At 48.1% G+C, this 21388-nt stretch overlaps 1 protein-coding gene across 2 annotated transcripts in view; it reads left to right on the top strand.

Annotated features, from left to right (window-relative positions):
• The window catches only part of PRKCA (protein kinase C alpha), a 514582-nt gene extending 500180 nt beyond the window's left edge, over positions 1-14402 (top strand). The window contains exons 17-18 of one of the 2 annotated variants that reach the window (XM_033183907.1): positions 6682-6729; positions 12958-14402. In XM_033183907.1, coding sequence (XP_033039798.1) covers positions 6682-6729; positions 12958-13122 — 213 coding nt within the window. In that variant the 3' untranslated portion in view covers positions 13123-14402. The remainder of the gene's footprint in view (positions 1-6681; positions 6730-12957) is intronic. The other variant, XM_033183908.1, reaches the window with a different exon arrangement.
• The last annotated feature ends 6986 nt before the right edge of the window (positions 14403-21388 follow it).

Below are 21388 nucleotides of genomic sequence, written 5' to 3'. Positions count from 1 at the left end.
CTGCTGTTGGTGAGCCCACTGGATTTTCTTTTTCTAAGATATTTTTAGCACACACTGAAGAAAAACTAAAAGTAATCAGGTCAGTTGACTTCCTCCTGAATCATCGTTTCAAATAAGGCCCTTCTGTATCTGCCACCCCCACCTTTTCTTTCGCCAGCCCTGCACACTGATTTCAGGGGGCTCTCACGGGCTCCTGCCCCTCAACATACAAAACCTGGTCTGAAGGTTTTGGGGGAGTGGGGAGAGTGATTAATGATGCTGCAGGTGGCCTCAGTAGAAAATTCTGTTAGGGATTTTTTTTTCCTCTTTTACCTTTAATATTTATTTGTCGTCTTAAATTAAACCATGAAGGTTATGCAATAGCATCTTGAACACAGCTTAGTTTCTTCATAGGAACAACGTAGAGATGCATACTGACCCTGCCTTGAGGGTTGAGCAAAATCCAATTACTTGTCAGTCACTTTCCAGAAAGAGATGAGTTGCAGCTAAACCAACCATAAGACATGTCTTTTTCTGTTTATTCCCACCTTATGGCAGAAGAGAGTGTTTATTTGCATAGTCTCCCACATTTTGTGGTACTCGGCCCTAAGCTCAGACGTAGGGAAGACGAGGGCGACTTGGCTCCAGCAGGCAAGAATGTGAATTGTTCCCTGTGGTTGTGGAAATCACTGGGAGCAAAGTTGTACCCACGGCAGGCAGCTGAGTTAGAAGCAGTGTTTATTTATATTTTATTCCTGGAGCGCTACTGTTTGCTGGGTTTTTTGTTTTTGTTTTTTAACTGAATGCTGGTTAAAATTAAGAAGGAAAGATAAATTGCCCCTGGCTATGAAGAAATAGCCCCTGAACTCAAATGGAGGCGGAAATTGTGGACCCAGGCCCCAAAACTGGAGATTTCATGTGAAAGGCCCTACCTGGTGAGAGCTCTGGCCAGAAAGAAGGAAGAGACTTCTCAGGCAGAAGCCCGTGTTCTGCTGGAAAACCTGTGCACAAAAGAGGAAGAAGGTAGAAAGAATACAGACGGAGAGGAAATGGACCCACAGAGGGAACAACGACAATGAAGATAGAAGCAGGTGGCTGCAGGGGGACCCATAGACACTGTCCAAAAGCAGAGAGTGTCAAGGGCAGAGATAAGTGGGGCAAGCTCTGGTTCCTGGAAGGGCAGCAATGTGTCTCTTGAGAGCTGTTTCCTCTAGTCCTTGCACTGTGCCAGCCAAGTGAGGCTCATCACAGCATGTCATGCAAGGGCTGGCACCACCGCCTTCAGCGGTCTCTGAGGACTCCACTCTGTTCAGTGATGACACGCTGGAGCAGAGACACCACGCCAAGAGCCATTCCAGTGGCTGGAGAGGACATTTAGAACAGCAACAAGCAACCAGAGTCGAAGCTGCATAACACGCCATGGTTCATACAAAGCAGCAGGAGAGAACTAGCGGCGTAGAAAAGTTATTCTGGGATGTGGTTTTCCAGCTTCCTTGGTGAAAAATGTACTATGGTTCCCTGACCCAGAGCTAACTGAAAAGTGAAACGTGTTTACAGAACTGAGCATTCTCTGACGGGTCATTTTGTTATTTCAAAGAGAGACGTAGCAATGCAAGCCTAAATAGTGCTGCCGGAGAAACGATCAGTAAAACGTCACGCAGCCAGCAGCTCTCACTGCGAGCCCATTTCTGAGTGGCTCTCGCCTCTCAGCAGTTCTTATGACCCTGGCTGACCAGCCTTTTCTGTCTTGGTGAAGACTGCCTGATGGTTTTTTAGCAAACACTGGTGAATCAACTTCCCTGAGTCTTGCAGGCTTAAGGACAGGTAGCTGTTTTCATGTGCGGTACCGCTTCTGGCTCCCATGGAATTAAACCTTTGCTTATTACCAAATGCCAGTAGCGGGACTTGAAGTTCTCACAGTTATTTGCAAACTGCTTCTACAGATAAGATTGAGCTTGTAGGATCAGGAGTCTTTCATCTTTGTTTTACTAATTTTTAAATTTTTTGAACCTCCAATGAAAGAGTCTTCCAGAATCACTTGACTTCTCTAAGGAGGGTAGAAGTATTCCATTGCTGGACAGCCTACAGAGCTTATCAGGGAATCATGGTTCCTCTAGTGTGCTGTCTTAATCCTCTTCCTGACTGCCAGAGTGACTTGACTAAAGTTAACCTTTAGACCACAGTGCCACGCAAAATGCGATCCCACCACAAAAAGCATCTCATAATGCTATGATCTGTCAGGAGGTTCGCACAGGACTTTCCATCTCACAGCGACATTAAGGTCAAGATCGGCAGTACAGCTGTGGGCTGGATTCTGTATAAGGTCACACATAAAGGAGAACAGAAAGAAGAGAGTGACCAGTGTCAGGTGTGTGGAACAGTGGCCATCTCCCTTAGCAGTGGCCACCTCCCCTGACAGTGGCCGTCTCCCCTGACGGTGGCTGACTCCCCGGGTGGTGGCTGTCTCCCCTGGCGGTGGCCATCTCCCCTAATGGTGACCGTCTCCCCTGGCGGTGGCCGTCTCCCCTGATGGTGGCTGACTCCCGGGTGGTGGCAGTGTCCTATGGCGGTGGTCATCTCTCCTGACAGTGGCAAGCCTGGAGGCTCAGATGTGAGGGAAGAACCTGCCCCTCTGGTAGTCAACAGTGGGAGAGTCCAGTCCTGGACAGAGCCATGTCTGTCCCTAAAAAGCTACCATGTGCCACCATGAAGATGATGATTTTCTGGAAGATGGGACAATCACTTTGCAGGGATTATTTTGTAAAAACAAAAGCAAAGACAACCGCAGACAGCAGTGCTGTGAGCCCTGGACACAGGCAGCCAATAACTAGCTCTTCCTCTTTATGAGCAAAACGCAGAGCAAGCTGGTTTCAGGGATCTCTTCAAGGAAGCACAATGGCAAACATCCTCTGCTCCCAGGGCGTCAGGGCCGTCAGCTCAGAGAGGACCGTCAGCTCAGGGAGGACCATCAGCTCAGGGAGGTCCGTCAGCTCAGGGAGGACCGTCAGCTCAGGGAGGACCGTCAGCTCAGGGAGCGCTGTCAGCTCAGTGGGGGCCGTCAGCTCAGGGAGGACCGTCAGCTCAGGGAGGACCGTCAGCTCAGTGGGGGCCGTCAGCTCAGGGAGGTCCGTCAGCTCAGGGAGGACCATCAGCTCAGGGAGGTCCGTCAGCTCAGGGAGGACCGTCAGCTCAGGGAGCGCTGTCAGCTCAGTGGGGGCCGTCAGCTCAGGGAGGACCGTCAGCTCAGGGAGGACCGTCAGCTCAGGGAGCGCTGTCAGCTCAGGGAGGACCGTCAGCTCAGGGAGGACTGTCAGCTCAGGGAGGTCCGTCAGCTCAGGGAGGTCCGTCAGCTTAGTGGGGGCTGTCAGCTCAGGGAGGACCGTCAGCTCAGGGAGGACAGTCAGCTCAGGGAGGACCGTCAGCTCAGCCTGATATTCTCAACAACAAACCCAAGTCATCAAAAAGAGGCCTGTAGGCTAGGCCTGGTGGCTCACGCCTGTAATCCCAGCATTTTGGAAGGCCGAGGCGGGTGGATCTCCTGAGGTCAGGAGTTCGAGACCAACCTGGCCAACGTGGTGAAACCCCGTCTCTACTAAAAATACAAAAATTAGCTGGGCATCTGTAATCCCAGCACTTTGGGAGGCCGAGGTGGGTGGATCACGAGGGCAGGAGATCGAGACCATCCTGGCTGACACAGTGAAACCCCTTGTCTACTAAAAATACAAAAAATTAGCCGGGCGTGGTGGCGGGCACCTGTAGTCCCAGCTACTCGGGAGGCTGAGGCAGGAGAATCACTTGAACCTGGGAGGCAGAGGTTGCAGTAAGCCAAGGTTGCGTCATTGCACTATAGCCTGGGTGACAAGAATGAAACTCCGTCTCAAAAAAAAAGAAAGAAAGATCCATAATGTTCAGAAGAATCTATGTAAGAAGAAATTTTAAGTTTAAATCAGATGTCACCTCTGGAAAGGGTAATCTTCAGTGACTGAGGGAGCAGTGGGTGTCCACCCTGCCTCTCAGCTTCAGGTGAGCATAGAGGCACCACGGGGAGGAGGGATTTGGCCCAGCAACCAGAAGGCTCACCGAGGGAAGGAAAGCGCTTTCTGCTTTGCCAGAAAAATAAAAGCTCCAGGATTCTGATCCACCATCGCTTTGAATTTTGTAGCCTTTTATTCTGATTTATAATTAAGGTGAATGAAATGGCCAAGAACAGCCTTCAAATTTCCACTCATCTTGCCTGTGATCAGTAGCAGTTTATACAAATACCAGGAGCATAAGGTTAATTGATTTTTCTTTTTTCAGTTCTAGCCATTGGCACCAAGGAGCAGAATAGCTAGTTCATAGGCAAGCCAGAATAATTCACTGTACTTAAATGGTTATTAGGGAGGGAGAAATTAATCTATAATGTTAACACAAGAAACGTATTCCAGAGTGGGCCGGCAGAGCACGTTGGAAATAGGCCTTTCACCGATGGCCATTTTTTTGTGAAATTACTGTAAGTATTCTTTTTTTAAAAAAGGCAGAAAAAAAATAGAACTTTCTTCAGGACATTGTCATCCAATGACCCACAGCCAGAGCCAAAGAGAATAAGAACATTGAGGATATCCCTGCAGCGAGAACACACAATCAGGGTTCCTTTTCCCAGTCACCACAAAGTCCTTCATTTCACAGTGCCATTAGCTTGTGTAGAGAGTTTGATGATCATTTAATTATCGAAGCTGGTGCAAAGATCCTTTTTTTTTTAAATTTTATTTTGAAATAATTTCCAATTTCAGACTTGCAGAAGGGGCCAGGAAAGTAATTTAAAGAACTTTTGCATTCCTTAACCCATGTTTTTCGATTGTAACATTTTAGCATGTTCATGTTATATTCTTTTTTTTTTTTTTTTTTTTTTTTGAGATGGAGTTTTGCTCTATCACCCAGGATGGAGTGCAGTGGCACGATCTCAGCTCACTGCAGTCTCCACCTCCCAGGTTCAAGCAGTTCTCCTGCCTCAGTCTCCTGAGTCGCTGGGATTACTGGCACTCACCACCATGCCTGGATAATTTTTGTAGTTTTAGTAGAGATGGGGTTTCTTCATGTTGGCCAGGCTGGTCTCAAACTCCTGACCTCAAGTGATCCACCTGCCTCGGCCTCCCAAAGTGCTGGGATTACAGGCTGACCTCGGTATCATTCTTTTTCTATATATCTGTCTGTGTATAGGTACAGACACACGCATCTGTTAGGCTGGAGCAAAAGTAATTGCAGTTTTTGCCGTTACCTTCCATTCTTTTTGCCATTACTTTTGTACCAACCTTAATATATACTTACTTTTTTCTGAACCATTTGAGAATAAGTTGCAGAGTTAATGCTTCTTTACACCTAGGTAATTCCATGTGTATTTCCTGAACATAAGGACATCCCCTGGTACTGTGTACTTTTAAAAATGACTCCAGCAAGCTAGGTATATAGTGCAGGGGCTCTGCAGGTGAAAGAAGGAGGGAGGGTCCCCGGCATGGCTGTGTCACAGATCAGATACCATAGGCAGCCTGGGCCACGTCTCATCAGTTCTCTAGGGTGGCAGGCAGCTTCATTCTCTTGGCCTTTCTGTTGGGCCAGTAACAATGATGCCAATTAAAATTGAGATCTCAAAATAGGAGGGTTTGTCGGCAACATACAAACACTAACCAGCCTTTGGAGACTACGGAAGTCACATCATGCTGTATCTAGGTTTGATTTAAGCCTCGACACTAGTCTAAGACAGCACCTTTTACTTGGCTAATTAGAAGCAAAAGCAGTTTTTCTTATTCTTTAATCATTACTCTCTCAAATACTTTTCTGCTTAGCAGAGAAATCGGAAGAAATGAGACATTTAAACTAATAATCACTATAAATAAGCATGGCTGTTGCAAGCCTCGGGGAGCTTCAGTGATGAGTGATGGCATAAATACAGACCCTGTGTACATCAAATGGTATGAATTGACAGGTTTCCATTGTTGGCAGTGAAGGTTTCCAAGAACTATGGCCATTACAACTTTTCTTGGAAAAAGAGCTTCAAATCCTCTAAATCTGGCCATTAACATAAAGACCAAATGGAGTACATGTTTTTATTCCGTAGATGACAGCCCGCAATAAGCCAGAACCTTCACCCTCATACACACGTGGCTCTTACACCTAAGGAATCCCCTCATTTAACGTGTGGCTTTTGGCCTCTGTCTATCAGCAAACTCATCAACGGAATCAGCCTTCCTCCAGAACAGAGTTTTCCCTTTCTGAGATAATGCTGCAGCGCAGTAGGTGAGCTGAGTACTGTTTAAGTTTGTCAGAGAAACCAAAGACTGTATGAAGTTGGCAGGAGGTGAAAGGGGTCCCAATCCCTTTAAAAAATTACTATTAACATGTTCTCTCTATCTGGTGAAATGAACAGTTAAGTGGTAGAGAAGGGCATACATGAAAAGGTATCTCCCCAACTACTGGTCCTCCTCTTCATGATCTTTTCTGTAGCCTTCCAGAAAGTTGCTGTGTGTGTAAACATATACACAGATGAGGTTGTGCCATGTTACACACCCTTGTGTCTTTCACTTAGCAATGTGTCCGGGAGGTGTTTCCGCATCAGCTCTCATGGGTTTATAGCATTCTTTACGTGTCCATTCCTGATTCTGGACTTCCAAGGCCAGGAACTGACTATTCTCCAAATCCTCTCCTTTGTCCGTTCTTATTCTCCAGACTTTGTGTACCAAAATGCACTGGCTTCAGTGGGCTTCCAGGTCCTCGGTGAGCACGTTTCCAGAACCTTGGGTGACTAAATGAGCAAACTAACCCCACTTTATAACCCTTAACCGTGTGTCCCTGCTTGTGTTGGTCATGCACGAAGCCCGCTCCCTGAGCATGCTAATCTTCAGAGAAAGGGCAGACCAATGGCCAGACCCCTTGCTGGATGGCTCCTTAGTATGGACATTACCTCCCAGGAAGCCCAAGCAATACACGCCAGCCCGTTTCTGCTGTTGGTTATTTAACTTAAATGAAGACACTGTGCAACCACGAGTTGGAGAGCTGTGCAGATGGTGGCGGTGTGGTTGCTATGCGCTCCACTTTACCCCAGCACTGGGACTTGAAATACAAGTGAGGGTTCCCCTACGGTGAAGCACATCCTGCCTTTGGTCATCGTAAGGGATAGCTCCCACCTCGTTAGTCTCCACAGTCTTGCAACATTCCTTTACTCTCTCTTTGTTCTGCATCCTTCCTCCTCTTCTGGGTTTTATTTGGTTTTGCTTTTTAACAGCAATGTTTTGAGCTACTCATATTTCCCATAATTCCCATAGCTGTGACCACGGGGTTGTATTCTACACGACTGAGACACCGAGGTAAAGGGCAGGGGTGAGACCAACACGTGTATTGCTCATGCCCAGAGACCTCTCACAGGTAAGAATCAGCCACGAAGCCAACTCCTGCATTGCATCTCAGTCTCCCCCACACCCTATCACAGAAAGAAAGGGGCTGTGAGCATTGAGCAGTGTGTTTGCCACACAAGGCTCCAGTGGGGGCACATTGCAATCCCAGATGCCACCCAGAGTCCACGTCATTCATGTTTCGTAACATCTTTACTACACCTGATTTATCTTGGGTTAGTTGCATTCATTGACAGTTTGACCAAATGGGTAGGAATATCAAAAATGACAAAGGAGTTCAATCCTGAATCCAGAGATCAGAAAGAGGGAGATAGCTTATTAATAACGTTTATTCATCCCTCAGGTATTGATCACGTGCCTTTTACATGCTGGCGCTTGCTTCACAGGGTGTACCTTATGTCTGTCCTGCCTCCTCATTGAGGAAGGGCCTCATGCCCGCTAGTTCCCTGGGTCCTCACAACAGCCTGGGAAGGTGGATGGTCACATCCCCATCTTACCTTCACAGAGAGATGCATTGAGTTTGCCAAAGCTATACATTGGGACTCTTGATCTCTGGCCACATCCTTCTCCCCTCTGTGTCTCCACTTTCCCTTGGGTGCCAACATCACCTGGTCTCAGGGAGTTCAAGAGTCACATGCTGACTGGTTGGGTCTGACCACCCCCTAATGTCCTCTTCCCCTTTATCTCTGTCCCATACCCATCGTGTGGTACCTATCACATCCCAGAGGGCAAAAGCCTCAGTCGGCGAAAGACACGGGTGACCTTTGGAGGTAGAGATAGTGCACACCCAGCCCAGTTTCGCTCACAAGGTATAAATGTTACTTTTAGCGGCCATGTGCTGTTGGGTGGTCTAGAGCTCTGAGGCCATGGACAACCACACCTGCCTGCTGTCACAGACTGCTGTAGAGGCTGCCCTTCCAATGGCGGTGGTGATTACCTGCCTGCCTCATCCCTGAGGAGTGGCGGGAGGCTGCCTGCAGTCATCTTGTACTCACTTGGCATTCGTGCAGTCATGCTTGGTGCCCCTCAGCCCTTTAGCCTCTTTGCCTTTTCTTGCTCCCTGCTCAGCTCCAAGATGGCACCTGAGGCCATTGCCCATCAAGCTCATGGTGATGAGTAAGGTTAAATCATTGATAATAGGAAGAATCTCTTCCATATTAGGAATGCAGTAGCTTCTTGAATCTACTGCTTTTCCTTTCTCCAAGGATCCAGAAATCTCTGGTTTTCATTATCTTTTTCAGTAGGAGGTGGTAGTGGTGGTGGTGATGGTGATGGGGGTAGTTTTCCACATTAACATCTTGGAAAACGAGTAGTTCAAGATCTTCTCCAATTTGACTGATAGTAGATTGTCTATTTCCAGGGCTACTTTTGCTAAGAGCTGTGGAAGTCTCATTTATAACACATTGGCAGACCTTCTGTGGTGGAAAAGGAAACGATACTTCTCACCACGCCGAATCTGGAGTAGAAATAGCTGTGCTGCACCCTGGCTCTTGGTGGGGCAAAGGAGACTTCTTTGTGGCTTGATTTCCTTAAGAATAAAAAGTTCTTGAGTCTCGGAGCTGATCTAACCCTCAGGTCATCCTGCAGCCCTTCCAGGCTTTCTTCCCCTGCTTGCTAAGATCTACCCATGGCTCATTTCTGTCCCATGGTTGATGTGGCTGAACTTCAGTGGTTCAGTTTCTACTCTTCGCCCTCGGCCTGTGCCTGCCTCTTGTCTCTCCACCGAAGAGAACCAATTTAAGAAAAGCTTTCATTTGTTAAAGTGAGATTTCTCCCTCTTTGAGTTCAAGGAAAATTCCAGAGAGATTTACAGTGAGAAAGAAGAGGAAGGTGTTTCCAGCAGTGAGCAGTTTTGAGACCAGAAGCCGCACAGCCGCACTCAGTGTGACTGCAGGGCAGCAACTGGGTTGATCTAGGCTCCACAACTTCCCCCTTAGCTCTGCAGACCTCAGCACAGGCAGAACATGAGCCCTTAACCAGGAAGGGATTTTTGTCCCATTGTATCATAGTACTTAGCTTTTCAAGCAGTGGGCACCCTCAGGAGTGACCTTTCTCTGGACACCAGCTTTAGAATTGGATGTCCTCAAGCCTCCCTCTCCAGGCTTCTCAGTGGGAAGGTTTCTGTGGTCCCCTTTTTAGAGCTTGGGAGATCTCCTTTTAGTTTGCTTTTTATTTTTCCTTGGCAGTAAAGCCATGGCTTTTGGAAACGTCCCATTGGACAATGATTCGTGAATGCCATAAAGACGGGACTAAAATGCCATAAAGACGGGACTGAAAGGGTCAGACCTGTGTACTCTTTTCGCAGAACACATTGATAAATTTAGAGTAGGACAGACATCCAGCCTAGACATCTAGTCTATCTGTGCAGCCCTAAATTCATCCAATGTGTCCTGTGAAAAAGGGAGAGAACTTTTTTTTTTTTTTTGAGATGGAGTCTCGCTCTGTCGCCCAGGCTGGAGTGCAGTGGCACGATCTGGGCTCACTGCAAGCTCCACCTCCCGGTTTCACGCCATTCAGGGAGAGAACATTTTACCTTGGCTTGCTTTGCTCGTCCTTTTGGGGACTCATGTCCTTTTATTATATTTTTTCCAGAAATTCCTTCTTGCTCATCTTTGCATGGTTAGTGAGTATCAAGAGAAGCACAGATGATCTCTTATTAAAGGACCACACATCCCAGCCTCTGGCAGCCCTGATTGTAGGTTCACTTGAATTCTTACAGACGATGAGTATTGATGAATCAGGTTCCAAAAGGATGTTCCCAAAGCCAGCTCCACTGAGCTGTCACACTTGCTCCAAATGCTTTTGCCTTGGGACTTCTGCCCCTTCTCCATTGTTCACTCTTTTGCATACGGCTGCTTCTGCCCAATTCCCTACTTTGGCTTCATGTCTGCCCTCACACAGATCTTAGGACCTACTCAGCCTCACACGATAGTCTTGGTATATCCCAGAGTTTCTCGGTGGCAGGACTGTTGACATTTTCAGCCAATCATTCTTTGGGGCGGGGGCAGTGTCCTGGGCCTTGTAGGGTGTTCCACACCATCCCTGGCCTCTATCCCCTAGATGCCAGGCTCGTCCTGCCCAAGTCTTGACGACCAAAAGTGAGTTCCCTGGGGGCAGAATCATCCCTGGTTGAGAACCACTGGTATATCCAGAGGAGGGCTATTTATTCGGCTGTTGTCATCATCACAGCAGCATCTGAATGTGGAATTCCAAGGAAAGTTGGTTTCTATTTGTTTAACTGATGAATTAAGTACAGAATTCCTAGGAAGAAATAGCGTGCCCTTATTTATTTTTCAAAGAGCCTTTCTTGGTGTTTGCAAATGGCCTGTACACATAGGGTAATGTGAATTGCAGATTCTGCCTCTGCTGACCTTGGCTTTGAGGTGCTTTGTGCTCTTCCAAGGAAATATACCATGGACATGTAGGGTGTGAGAGCGCAAGCTTTGCTACCCCACGTGTGAGAGGCAGGACAGATGTGACAGTAAGCCTCATGTCTGTATGGCTCTGCAGAGCAACTTGAAAGCACACAGACAGCCCCTGCCTCTCATCCCCTCTGCCCCACCACACATGTCACCCACATACTCACCATTCATCGCGGTGTGAAATCTCCTTGGATAAAGAGTAGGTGGTCGCTTATTAAAATGGAAATAAGCCCAGAGGCCGGGTGCGGTGGCTCACGCCTGTAATCCCAGCACTTTGGGAGGCCAAGGCCAGCAGATTGCTTGAGCTCAGGAGTTCCAGACCAGGCTGAGCAACATGGTGAAACCCTGTCAATACAAAAAATAGCCAGGTGTGGTGGTGTGCACCTGCAGTCCCAGCTACTCAGGAGGCTGAGGTGGGAGGAACAATTGCGCTCAGGCTGTTGAGGCTGCAGTGGGTCATGCTCACTCCACTGCACACCAGCCTGGGTGACAGAGTGAGACCCTGTCTCAAAAAAGAAAAAAAAAATTAGTAAACCCAGAGAGGAAAGCTGTTTGTCATAAAAACCTTACTTTGAATTTATGACATGCTTTCCACTTCAACAGGTACTTAGGAGCAGGTTTTATTTGATGAAAAGTAGGTGGGAAAAGGGTAATGAAAGTAGCTTCATGGCCGGGCGTGGTGGCTCATGCCTGTAATCCCAGCTACTCGGGAGTCTGAGGCAGGAGAATCAATTGAACCCAGGAGGCAGAGGTTGCAGTGAGCTGAGATCATGCCACTGCACTCCAGTCTGGGCAACAGAGCAAGACTGTCTCAAAAAAAAAAAAAAAAAAAAAAAGTTCTCAAGTACACCTCCTAGAAGAGAAAGTGTGAAAAAGGAGCTGAGAAAGCACAGCCCGTGAGACTTCAACTGCCTTATAAAAACACTAGCAGCACGCATGGCCTCTCGCCTCTGCTGGGCTCTGTGCAAAACCCCATACATTTCACCTTCATGACAGCCTTGGCAGGAGGTGTGATGATTCTCCCAGTGTTACAGATGAGCAAACTGGGTGGACCCCACTTCACAGTTAATCCAGAGCTATTCTCTGTTAGAGACCCAAGGATGCCTAGTTAGTTTGAAACATGTGCTAGCTCAGCGTGAATTCATATTGGCCCTGTGGTGCTAGCAGCAGGTCCCAGGGCAATAATTGGCAACATCTTGAAAACCATTCTTAGGATCCTCAGTGAAACTCTTCCTGCTTCAGAATCACCCTGGGCTTTTGGGGAGTTCAACACGCCACTACCCTTGTGGGTGGCTGACAAAGTGAAGAGACACCCTTTCCCCACTTTTGGGGTCAGGCTACCAGGCCATGCTGCCTAAGCGGCTATGTGTCTCAGAGACTCCAATGCAGCAGTTCTGCCTGCAGCCTCGACGTGCACAGAGCACCCCAGTGGACCCTGGAAGAGAAGAAGAGCCGAGACAGCAGGTCTCTCCCTGCCTCCCCAGGGTGCCATACAAACCACCTCCAGCCTGAGACCACCCTGCAAATGAGCTCCAGTCACCCAGCCTGCCCACTGGCCAGCTGTGTCTAGGTGTGCTAAATCCTAGCTGGGCCAGGTGCAAATCTCCCAGCCTTGCCGCAACACCTACCTCATATCGCTTGAAGCTTAATTTAGGGGCTGGGGTTGCTAGAGCAGCCCAGTAGGAAGGCAAGGATAACACAGTTTTTCATTACAAATATTGCGGCAAAGAACCAGATGTCGGCAGTAACTCACCCCCCTTGCTTGGACCATGGGTAACTGCCTGCAGCCCCAGCCAACGTCCTGGCCTTTCGACACGGAGCTGTGACTGACAGCCCCACGTGCGTGGCTTCCATGCTGTCAGCTCCGCTTGCTCGGTGAGGTGGACGTGAGGGGACAGGGGCTGTCCCCTTGTTGCTGCCTCATTGCCAGCCGTGCATTCCCACCCAGGGCTTCTGTTCGGGGTATTTCGAGATTTACAGTTGGGTAACTCCTCATTGTCTGCTGTGCCTGGCTTTTGAATCCAGTAGGCCTGCAAGTCTTCCAAGATTCCTCCTGCCTAACCAGCCCTGAGTTACCCAGGGCCGTGCCCCTCCCCAGAGAGGGCCCCCGGAGAGCTGCTGTGCATTGTCATGTGGACTGACCTTTCTTTCTTTTTGTCTTTTCTCCACAGTGTGGCAAAGGAGCAGAAAACTTTGACAAGTTCTTCACACGAGGGCAGCCCGTCTTAACACCACCTGATCAGCTGGTTATTGCTAACATAGACCAGTCTGATTTTGAAGGGTTCTCGTATGTCAACCCCCAGTTTGTGCACCCCATCTTACAGAGTGCAGTATGAAACTCACCAGCGAGAACAAATGCCTCCCCAGCCCCCAGCTCTCCCCACGGTGGGAAGTGATCCTTAACCCTAAAATTTTAAGGCCACAGCCTTGTGTCTGATTCCATATGGAGGCCTGAAAATTGTAGGGTTATTAGTCCAAATGTGATTAACTGTTCAGGGTCTCTCTCTTACAACCAAGAACATTATCTTAGTGGAAGATGGTACGTCATGCACAGTGTCCAATTTAATTCTGTAGAAGTTACGTCTGCCTCTAGGTTAACCCTTCCTAGAAAGCAAACAGACTGTTGCCCCATTTTGGGTACAATTTGATATACTTTCCATACCCTCCGTCTGTGGATTTTTCACCATCGGAATCCCCCAACCAGAGATGTTAAAATGAGCCTATCCCATCCCAGGAGGCTGGAAACATCTCTACCCAAGACGTCTTGGAATCCAAGAACAGGAAGCCAAGAGAGTGGGCAGGGAGGGATTGGGGGTGGGGGAGGCCTCAAAATACCCTCTGCGTCCGTTCTCTGCCTCCATGGAAACAGCCCCTACAATCTGAAAGGCCAGGATGAGCCTAATCACTGTTCCCAAACATTGACAAATCCTAACCCAACCATAGTCCAGCAGTTACCAGTTTAAACAAAAAGAACCTCAGATGAGTGTTGGGTGAATCTGTCATCTGGTACCCTCCTTGGCTGATAGTTGTCTTGATACTTGCATTCTTTGTAAGAGGCCAAATCGTCTAAGGACGTTGCTGAACAAGGATGTGAAATCATTTCAGATCAAGGATAAGCCAGTGTGTATGTACGTTCATTTTAATCTCTGGGAGATTATTTTTCAATCCAGGGTGCCATCAGTCATCATGCCACTACTCACCAGTGTTGTTCGCCAACAGCCACCCCCCACACACCAATATTTTGCTGCCTACCTTGTTATCCTTCTCAAGAAGCTGAAGTGTACGCCCTCTCCCCTTTTGTACTTATTTATTTAATAGGCTGCAGTGCCGTTTATGAAAGTACGATGTACAGTAACTTACTGAAAGTGTTGACTCTAGCATCAGACCCTACTGATTGATTTTCCTCCCTTCTCCAGCCCTGGATGTCCACTTAGGGATAAAAATAATACGGTTTTGATTCCCATTTCTAGTATGCCTGGAGCTGTGGAATCAGGAAACCCGGATGCCTCACAGCTCAAAGATGTTTTATTGCTAGAAGGATTTTAATATGTTTTGCAAATGCATCATGCAATGAATTTTGCATGTTTATAATAAACCTTAATAACAAGTGAATCTATATTATTGATATAATCGTATCAAGTATAAAGAGAGTATTATAATAATTTTATAAGACACAATTGTGCTCTATTTGTGCAGGTTCTTGTTTCTGATCCTCTTTTCTAATTAAGTTTTAGCTGAATCCCTTGCTTCTGTGCTTTCCCTCCCCGCACATGGGCACTGTATCAGATAGATTAATTTTTAAATGTAGATAAAATTTCAAAGATGAATGGCTACTTTACATGATAGATTAGGCTCTTACTATGTGTGTGTGTGTATATATATATTTGATTCTACCTGCAAAGAAATTTTTATGGGTGAGGACTATTTTTGAGCTGACACTCCCTCTTAGTTTCTTAATGCCACCTTTCATCCCAGTTCCTCCGCCACTCTTCCTCTTGGGGACAACAGGAAGTGTCTGATTGCGGTCTGCCTAGTACACTGGTGCGCATGTGGCGTTGCTGCAGCACCTGGGCTGATCCTTTGTGTGTCCGTGTGTGCTTCCTTCTTCCCTTCAGCCTGCGACTGTTGCTGACTCCAGGGGTGGGACGGATGGGGAGACTCCCCTCTTGCTGTGTGTACTGGACATTGCAGGAAGCGTGCTGTCTTGCTGCCTCTGCAACGACCTGCCGTTTGCTCCAGCACGCACAAACTTCGTGAGACCAACACAGCCGTGCCCTGCAGGCACCAGCACCTGCTTTTCAGAGGCCACGGACTTTCTTCCAGCCATTGTGGCATTGGCCTTTCCAGCCTTGGGAGGAGCACGCTGCTTTGGTGAGACACCCCCCCTGCAAGGTCCTCAGAGGAGCCAGGTTCGAACTGCCACAAACAGAAAGAGAGTGAAAGTAGCTGTCAGTCCTTGTAGAGAGCCACTCTGTTTCCTCCCAGAAGCATCTCCCAGCTAAGCTCGCCTTATTTTTCTCCTCTGGCTGTTTGCCTGAAGTTCACAGAACATACAACCGTGAAAGGCTTTTTGAGGTGAGAGGCTCAGGTGGTCCTGGCAACCCTGAGTAGAAGGAGACACGGGGTAGGGAATGGGCCCGGCCAGAAAAGAGCCACTTCTTCTGCCATCTTTTATGCACCATAGACATCAAGACTCCGGGGGGGCCTGGCTCCCCTTTCCCTGCGGCCCTGCAGATCAGTGCACAATCTGGGTTCGTGTCCTGACCAGGTGCACCTTCTTTGATCCGAGGGGAAAGGGACTGGTTTATAGAAAGAGCCTAGGAGACGAAAAGGCCCGGTCCCCCTGCCCAGAATGGAGCAGCAGCAGGATGGACCCCCATGAGGCCCCCAGAGAGGAGGAAGGTCCCATGGAGGAACACATGGGGTTAGGGATCCTTGTTCAGCACCCCAAGCGGCCTGTGTGTTTTAAGCAAGCAGCAGGCTCAGGCCTTCCCTGCAACCCCATCACCCACAAGTGTGTTTCTCTAGGAAACACAGTCACCATCTCAGCCAGCTGTTATTTTCTCAGACTGTGTGGCAAAGTTTTCCAAGAAAATGCCCCGACGGGGGTGCCCAGCACACTGCCTGAGGGACAGCAGACCCCAGAACAAACAAAATCAGGGCCTGGTGCAGTGTTGTCATGTGGTTCCCTGCTTTATCCATTGCTGAGTGTTGAATGTGGGTAATGGTTAGGGCTTTACAGATCTCAGCAGCCCAAGACTGTTAGTGTCGGGACTGTCATGTAGATAACCATGAGCAGTGGCTCACCTCAGAATCAGTTTGTAATATTCTATGGTACTGGCCCCTTCGTGGGCATTGTGTGAAATGAGATGGTGGCGAGGGGTGCGCTGTGGAACTGCCACAGCCACGCATGAGGTCTCTGGGGGACCCTTTGGGAAGTCCTTGCTCCTGAGCACGAGCTGATTGCCAGGGCCTGCAGAGGTCTAGGCCACCGGGCAGAATCTAGCACCATCCAAATGCCCGCAGGACCCATGGAGCCATGACCACAGCAGGCCATTCACATGGCTCTGCATTCTTTCCTTGGAAGGTGGCCACTCCTTCCTGGGTGGCAGAGCCTTTCCCTGAGGCTGCAGGCCATGGGCTGGCAGCCCGTCTCTTGGCATTTCAATTGAAGGTCACCAGGTGTTCGCTTTGAAAGGAAGTCACTGGAATGCTGCCGGGGGCCGCCCTCCGAGGTTAATGCGAGTCCCACATCCAGGCAAGAACTAATTCAAAAGGCAGATCGGAAACCACAGGAGTCAAAATGATTGCTCCAGCAGCGCTCCCCTTCCTTTCATCCCCTGGCCTCGTGTGGTCCATGCAGAGCCACTGTCTGCCCTTTCTGAGGCCATATATTAGACCTTCTTATTCAGAATTTTAATAGAAAACCATAGGACCAAGAGCTCTGGAAGCCTGGCTGGAAAGACCAAGATTCAGGCTAACCCAGCAAATGATTGTTGAGCACCTCTGTGAACCAAAGTCCTTAGGCGAGTGTGGTGACTTCCTGGAAGGAGGGTGCACACTTCCAGAGAACCCCCACGGACGTGCTGAGAAGAGAGAGGGAGGCGGGGGCTGCAGTCAGGAAGGAGCCAGAGAGGAACAGGGTTTGGGTGCATCCAGAAATATGCCTGCAGTAGGAGGGAGAGGAAGGGGTGCCACTGTCAACGGCTTCCCATCGGAGGTGGTTGGTGCAGATGGAAGTTGCCGTCTGCTGGCCCTCAAGAGAGTGTGTTGCCAGGGACACAGTCTGTTCCTCCTGAGAAAAAACCCCCCAAATGCTAACAACATCCCCACCGGCTGCTGGAAGCCCCTTTCCCCTCCCCACCTTGAAGTAGCTCATAGTTCTCTGGGCAGAGCCAGACCATCCAGCGTACCCCAGAGGCCAGTAGGTTCCTGCCCATTTTCCTCTCTGGCTTCCTGCCAAGAATTATGGCAGCTGAGGATAAATGGAGAAGTCGTAAAACCAACTAACACCGCACAACTGACAACTAACACCACACAACTAACACTGCAGTTCCCACCTGGTGCCACTTAGGAGACATTTCAGAGGTTTTTGTTTTTGTGTTTGTGTTTTGCTGGTTTTTGTTTTCTCGGTACTGAAAAGAGAAAAAGTGACAGTCTTGTATTTTTAGAAGCCTCAGAAAGGTGATACCATCTGACAGTCGTTTTCTCACTTTGGTCTTCTGAAGTCACCTATTTCTTGTGTGTACATATCACACCATTTCCTTTTTCTTTATAACCCAACAAGGGTAGGAGTGCCTATTTCCCCTGCTGGGCACACCAGACAATCGTAATCACGAAACAGACGCTGAGCCGGGGGCCCAAAGGCTGTGATCGTGAGAGTTACCAGGACAGCAGTAGGCATGACAGTCACCAGGAAGGACAAGGGCGCTCTGTTAGTGGCCACACACCAATTTGACAAGGAGTGTTGCGAAATTTATTTTTATTTTTTTGAGACGGAGTTTTACTCTCGTTGCCCAGGTTGGAGTGCAGTGGCACGATTTCGGCTCACTGCAACCTCTGCCTCCCGGGTTCAAGCGATTCTCCTGCTTCAGCCTTCCAAGTAGCTGAGATTACAGGTGCCCCCCACCATGCCCAGCTGATCTTTGTATTTTTAGTAAAAATGGGATTTTGCCACGTTGACCAGGCTGGTCTTAAACTCCTGACCTCAGGTGATCTGCCTGCCTTGGCCTCCCAAAGTGCTAGGATTACAGGCATGAGCCACCATGCCCGGCCGGGACATTTTTGTTTTTTTGTTTGTTTTTTGAGACAGAGTCTCAAAAACTTGCTCTGTCACCCAGGCTAGAGTACAGTGGCACGATCTCAGTTCACTGCAACTTCCGCCTCCCAGGTTCAAGCGATTCTCCTGCCTCAGCCTCCTGAGTAACTGGGACTACAGGTGCCCGCCACCACGCCCAGCTAATTTTTGTGTTTTTAATAAAGATTGGGTTTCACCATGTTGGCCAGAATGGTCTTGAACTCCTGACCTCATGATCTGCCCACCTCAGCCTCCCAAAGTGCTGGGATTACAGGCATGAGCCTCCATGCGCAGCCAAAATATTTTTTAAAAGTCTTTTTCCTTAAGCTGCTTGGGCTCCATGTTGTGAAATGCACTGGACCGTCAACAGTCCTGTCTCCTTCCATTCGGGCTGACGCAGCAGACCTAGGGACCGTTATCTGTTTCTGCTGTTAGAAGATCCAGAAAATTGGGAAGGTTACCTGATGTACACATGGATGAAGGCCACCATCTAGAAATGGGGTCAACACAATTGTGTTAATTCCATAGTGTCTGGGATTCTTCGGGAAGGTCAACAGCATGAATGATTCTGACCCCTATGCCCCTCATCTATGTGATCAGGTGACAGTTAATAACCGTGGAGGTCACACTCAGCCATCCAACCGCCTTACAGTGACCCTACACAAAAGCCCACAAATTCCAAAGACTTTTTCTTAACCTAAAGGAAGAAATTATTTATTAATTCCAGTACAGCAACTGAATATACTGGGCTATTTGTACTTTTTTATAGAGAACTTTAATAATAATTCTTTAAAAATGAGTTTTTAGAATCAAGCAACTGACGATTTCCTAAGATTCCAATCCCCTGGAGCTTGTAGGAGGACTCAGCCTGGGTCAGCTGGAGCGCCCCCGACCTGCCCTCCCACTGCCAGATTGTCCCATGCTCCTAGGGTGTGGAGTCCACATGGGAATGACCTACAAGTTCAGGTGGAACTTGTTGGCAGACTGATGCTCTGCGATTTTTTAATAGACACTGGGGCAACTGCTTAAGGTTTAGAAACTTCCAAACCACAGGAAAGATATTGTTAGTGTCCCCCATCCAGAGGCAGCCCTGGAATAGGACTCCCAGGGGTTTCTGGGACCCCTTTCCTTGCTCCGTGAGGCTCTGTGGCCACCTTTTGGCAGGAGGCGGATGCTTCCTTGGCTCTGTGCCCAGACCCCCCTGGTCCCCAGGTCTCTCACATTGGGTGAAGATTCAGAGATGCCCTGTAAGGATTTTGCCCACTGGGCAACTCAGAAATACTTCGATCTCCCAAGATATAAGAGGCAGCAGCAAGCGTGCCTATTGACGTCTGTTTCATAGTTATCGCTTATGCGAGTAGACAGAACCCTCCTTTTCAGAAAATAGGTGTCAAGTCCACTTTATAAGAACCTTTTTTTCTAAAATAAGATAAAAGGCGGCTTTGCATTTTCTGATTAAACGACTGTCTTTGTCAACTCTGCTTAACTTTAGGAGTATGCTTTCCTGTGATTGTAGACTTTTGTTGATATTCTTCCTGGAAGAATGTAATTCTTTTCTTGAAGGGTTGGTTTACTGGAATATTCCAAATCAATCATGAAGGCATTTACTATTTTGAGTCTAAAGGTTTTCTAAATATTAACCTCACATCCCTTCTGTTAGGGTCTTTCAGAATATCTTTTATAAACAAAGCATTTGAAGTCATTGCTTTTGCTACATGGTTTTTGTGTGTGAAGGACATACCACGTTTCAATCATTAATTGAAAAACATCACATAAGACCCCAGCTTTGTTTGGAGGAAGAGATGGAGGTTGAGGTTTTTCCTTCTGTATAAGCACCTACTGACAAAATGTAGAGGCCATTCAACTGTCAAACACCATTTGGTTATATAGCAGAGGAGATGGATGTATAAATTACTGCATTGCTTTTTTTCAGTTTGTATAACCTCTAATCTCCGTTTGCATGATACGCTTTGTTAGAAACATTAATTGTAGTTTGGAAGCAAGTGTGTATGAATAAAGATAATGATCATTCCTTTGTGTACTTGGCCTTATTTCCATCCCTTTGTGGTATGGCAATTATTTTTCCTCCAGTGTTCAACAAATACCATTTGACTTCAGACACACTCCGCAGAACACTTTCATCTCTTCACCTGTTTTTCAGGCATGACCCTCTATTTGTAGTGGCTTTTTTTTTTTTTAACTTAAAAAATATGTCTTGCTTTGAATCAAAGCCCAGACGGTGACTGGGACGGTGTTTCTGGCAGGTCCTGTGTTCATTCATTCATGTACTGTTCACAGAGCACCTGCTTAGGGCCAGGAGTTGTGTCAGGCCCTGGGGAAGAAGAGGCTGGCATGGTCCCTGACTGCACGGAGCTTACAGTCTGTGCCCCAAACTGCAAGGGATGCCCAGCAACTGATGACATCATCCAAGGCTGGATGGTGCTCTTCCACTGGAAGGAACGATTCCAGAATGAATTCTGCTCAAGTCTTGAGACGTTTTCTCCAGAAATAGTTACTTTTCACACATCCTGTTGGCCACACTGTGGATGCAGCTTCAGGACGTCCCCACTTTGAGTGTCAGCCGCCTCGTTCTGCATTTATTCACGGTTGAAAAATTGGGGAAAATGTTCAAGTGTGGAACATTCAAAAATACCCAGCACTTAACAACTCAACGCAATGGAGGGAATTGTCCTCAAAAAGAAAACAGGCTGGGCATGGTGGCTGACACCCATAATCCCAGCACTTTGGGAGGCCAAGGCAGGAGGATCACTTGAGGCCAGGAGGTCGATACTGCAGTGAGCTACGATTGCACCACTGCACTCTAGCCTGGATGACGGAAGGAGACCTTGTCTCTTAAAAAAAAAAAAAAAAAATTAGGCCGGGCGCGGTGGCTCATGCCTGTAATCCCAGCACTTTGGGAGCCCGAGGCAGGCGGATCACAAGGTCAGGAGATCGAGACCAGGGTGAAACCCCCATCTCTACTAAAAAAATACAAAAAATTAACCGGGTGCGGTGGCGGGCACCTGTTGTCTCAGCTACTCAGGAGGCTGAGGCAGGAGAATGGCGTTAACCCGGGAGGCGGAGCTTGCAGTGAGCGCAGGTTGCGCCACTGCACTCCAGCCTGGGGGACAGAGCCAGATTCCATCTCAAAAAAGAAAAAAAACATTAACAACAAACACGAAAGCCAAGATCCAACCTTGGCGAAGTCAATCTTTGCTGATTCCCTTACCTTTTGGGGGATGCTCTCCCCTGGTGCTCATGGCTTCAACCCACTGCTGCCACCCTCCCTCCCATAGCCCCCTAAT

The sequence above is a fragment of the Trachypithecus francoisi genome, unplaced genomic scaffold, assembly GCF_009764315.1.
Source record: "Trachypithecus francoisi isolate TF-2019V2 unplaced genomic scaffold, Tfra_2.0 Lachesis_group20, whole genome shotgun sequence".
Classification (NCBI taxonomy): Eukaryota; Metazoa; Chordata; class Mammalia; order Primates; family Cercopithecidae; genus Trachypithecus; species Trachypithecus francoisi.
This window is presented reverse-complemented; position numbering and strand designations above follow the sequence as displayed.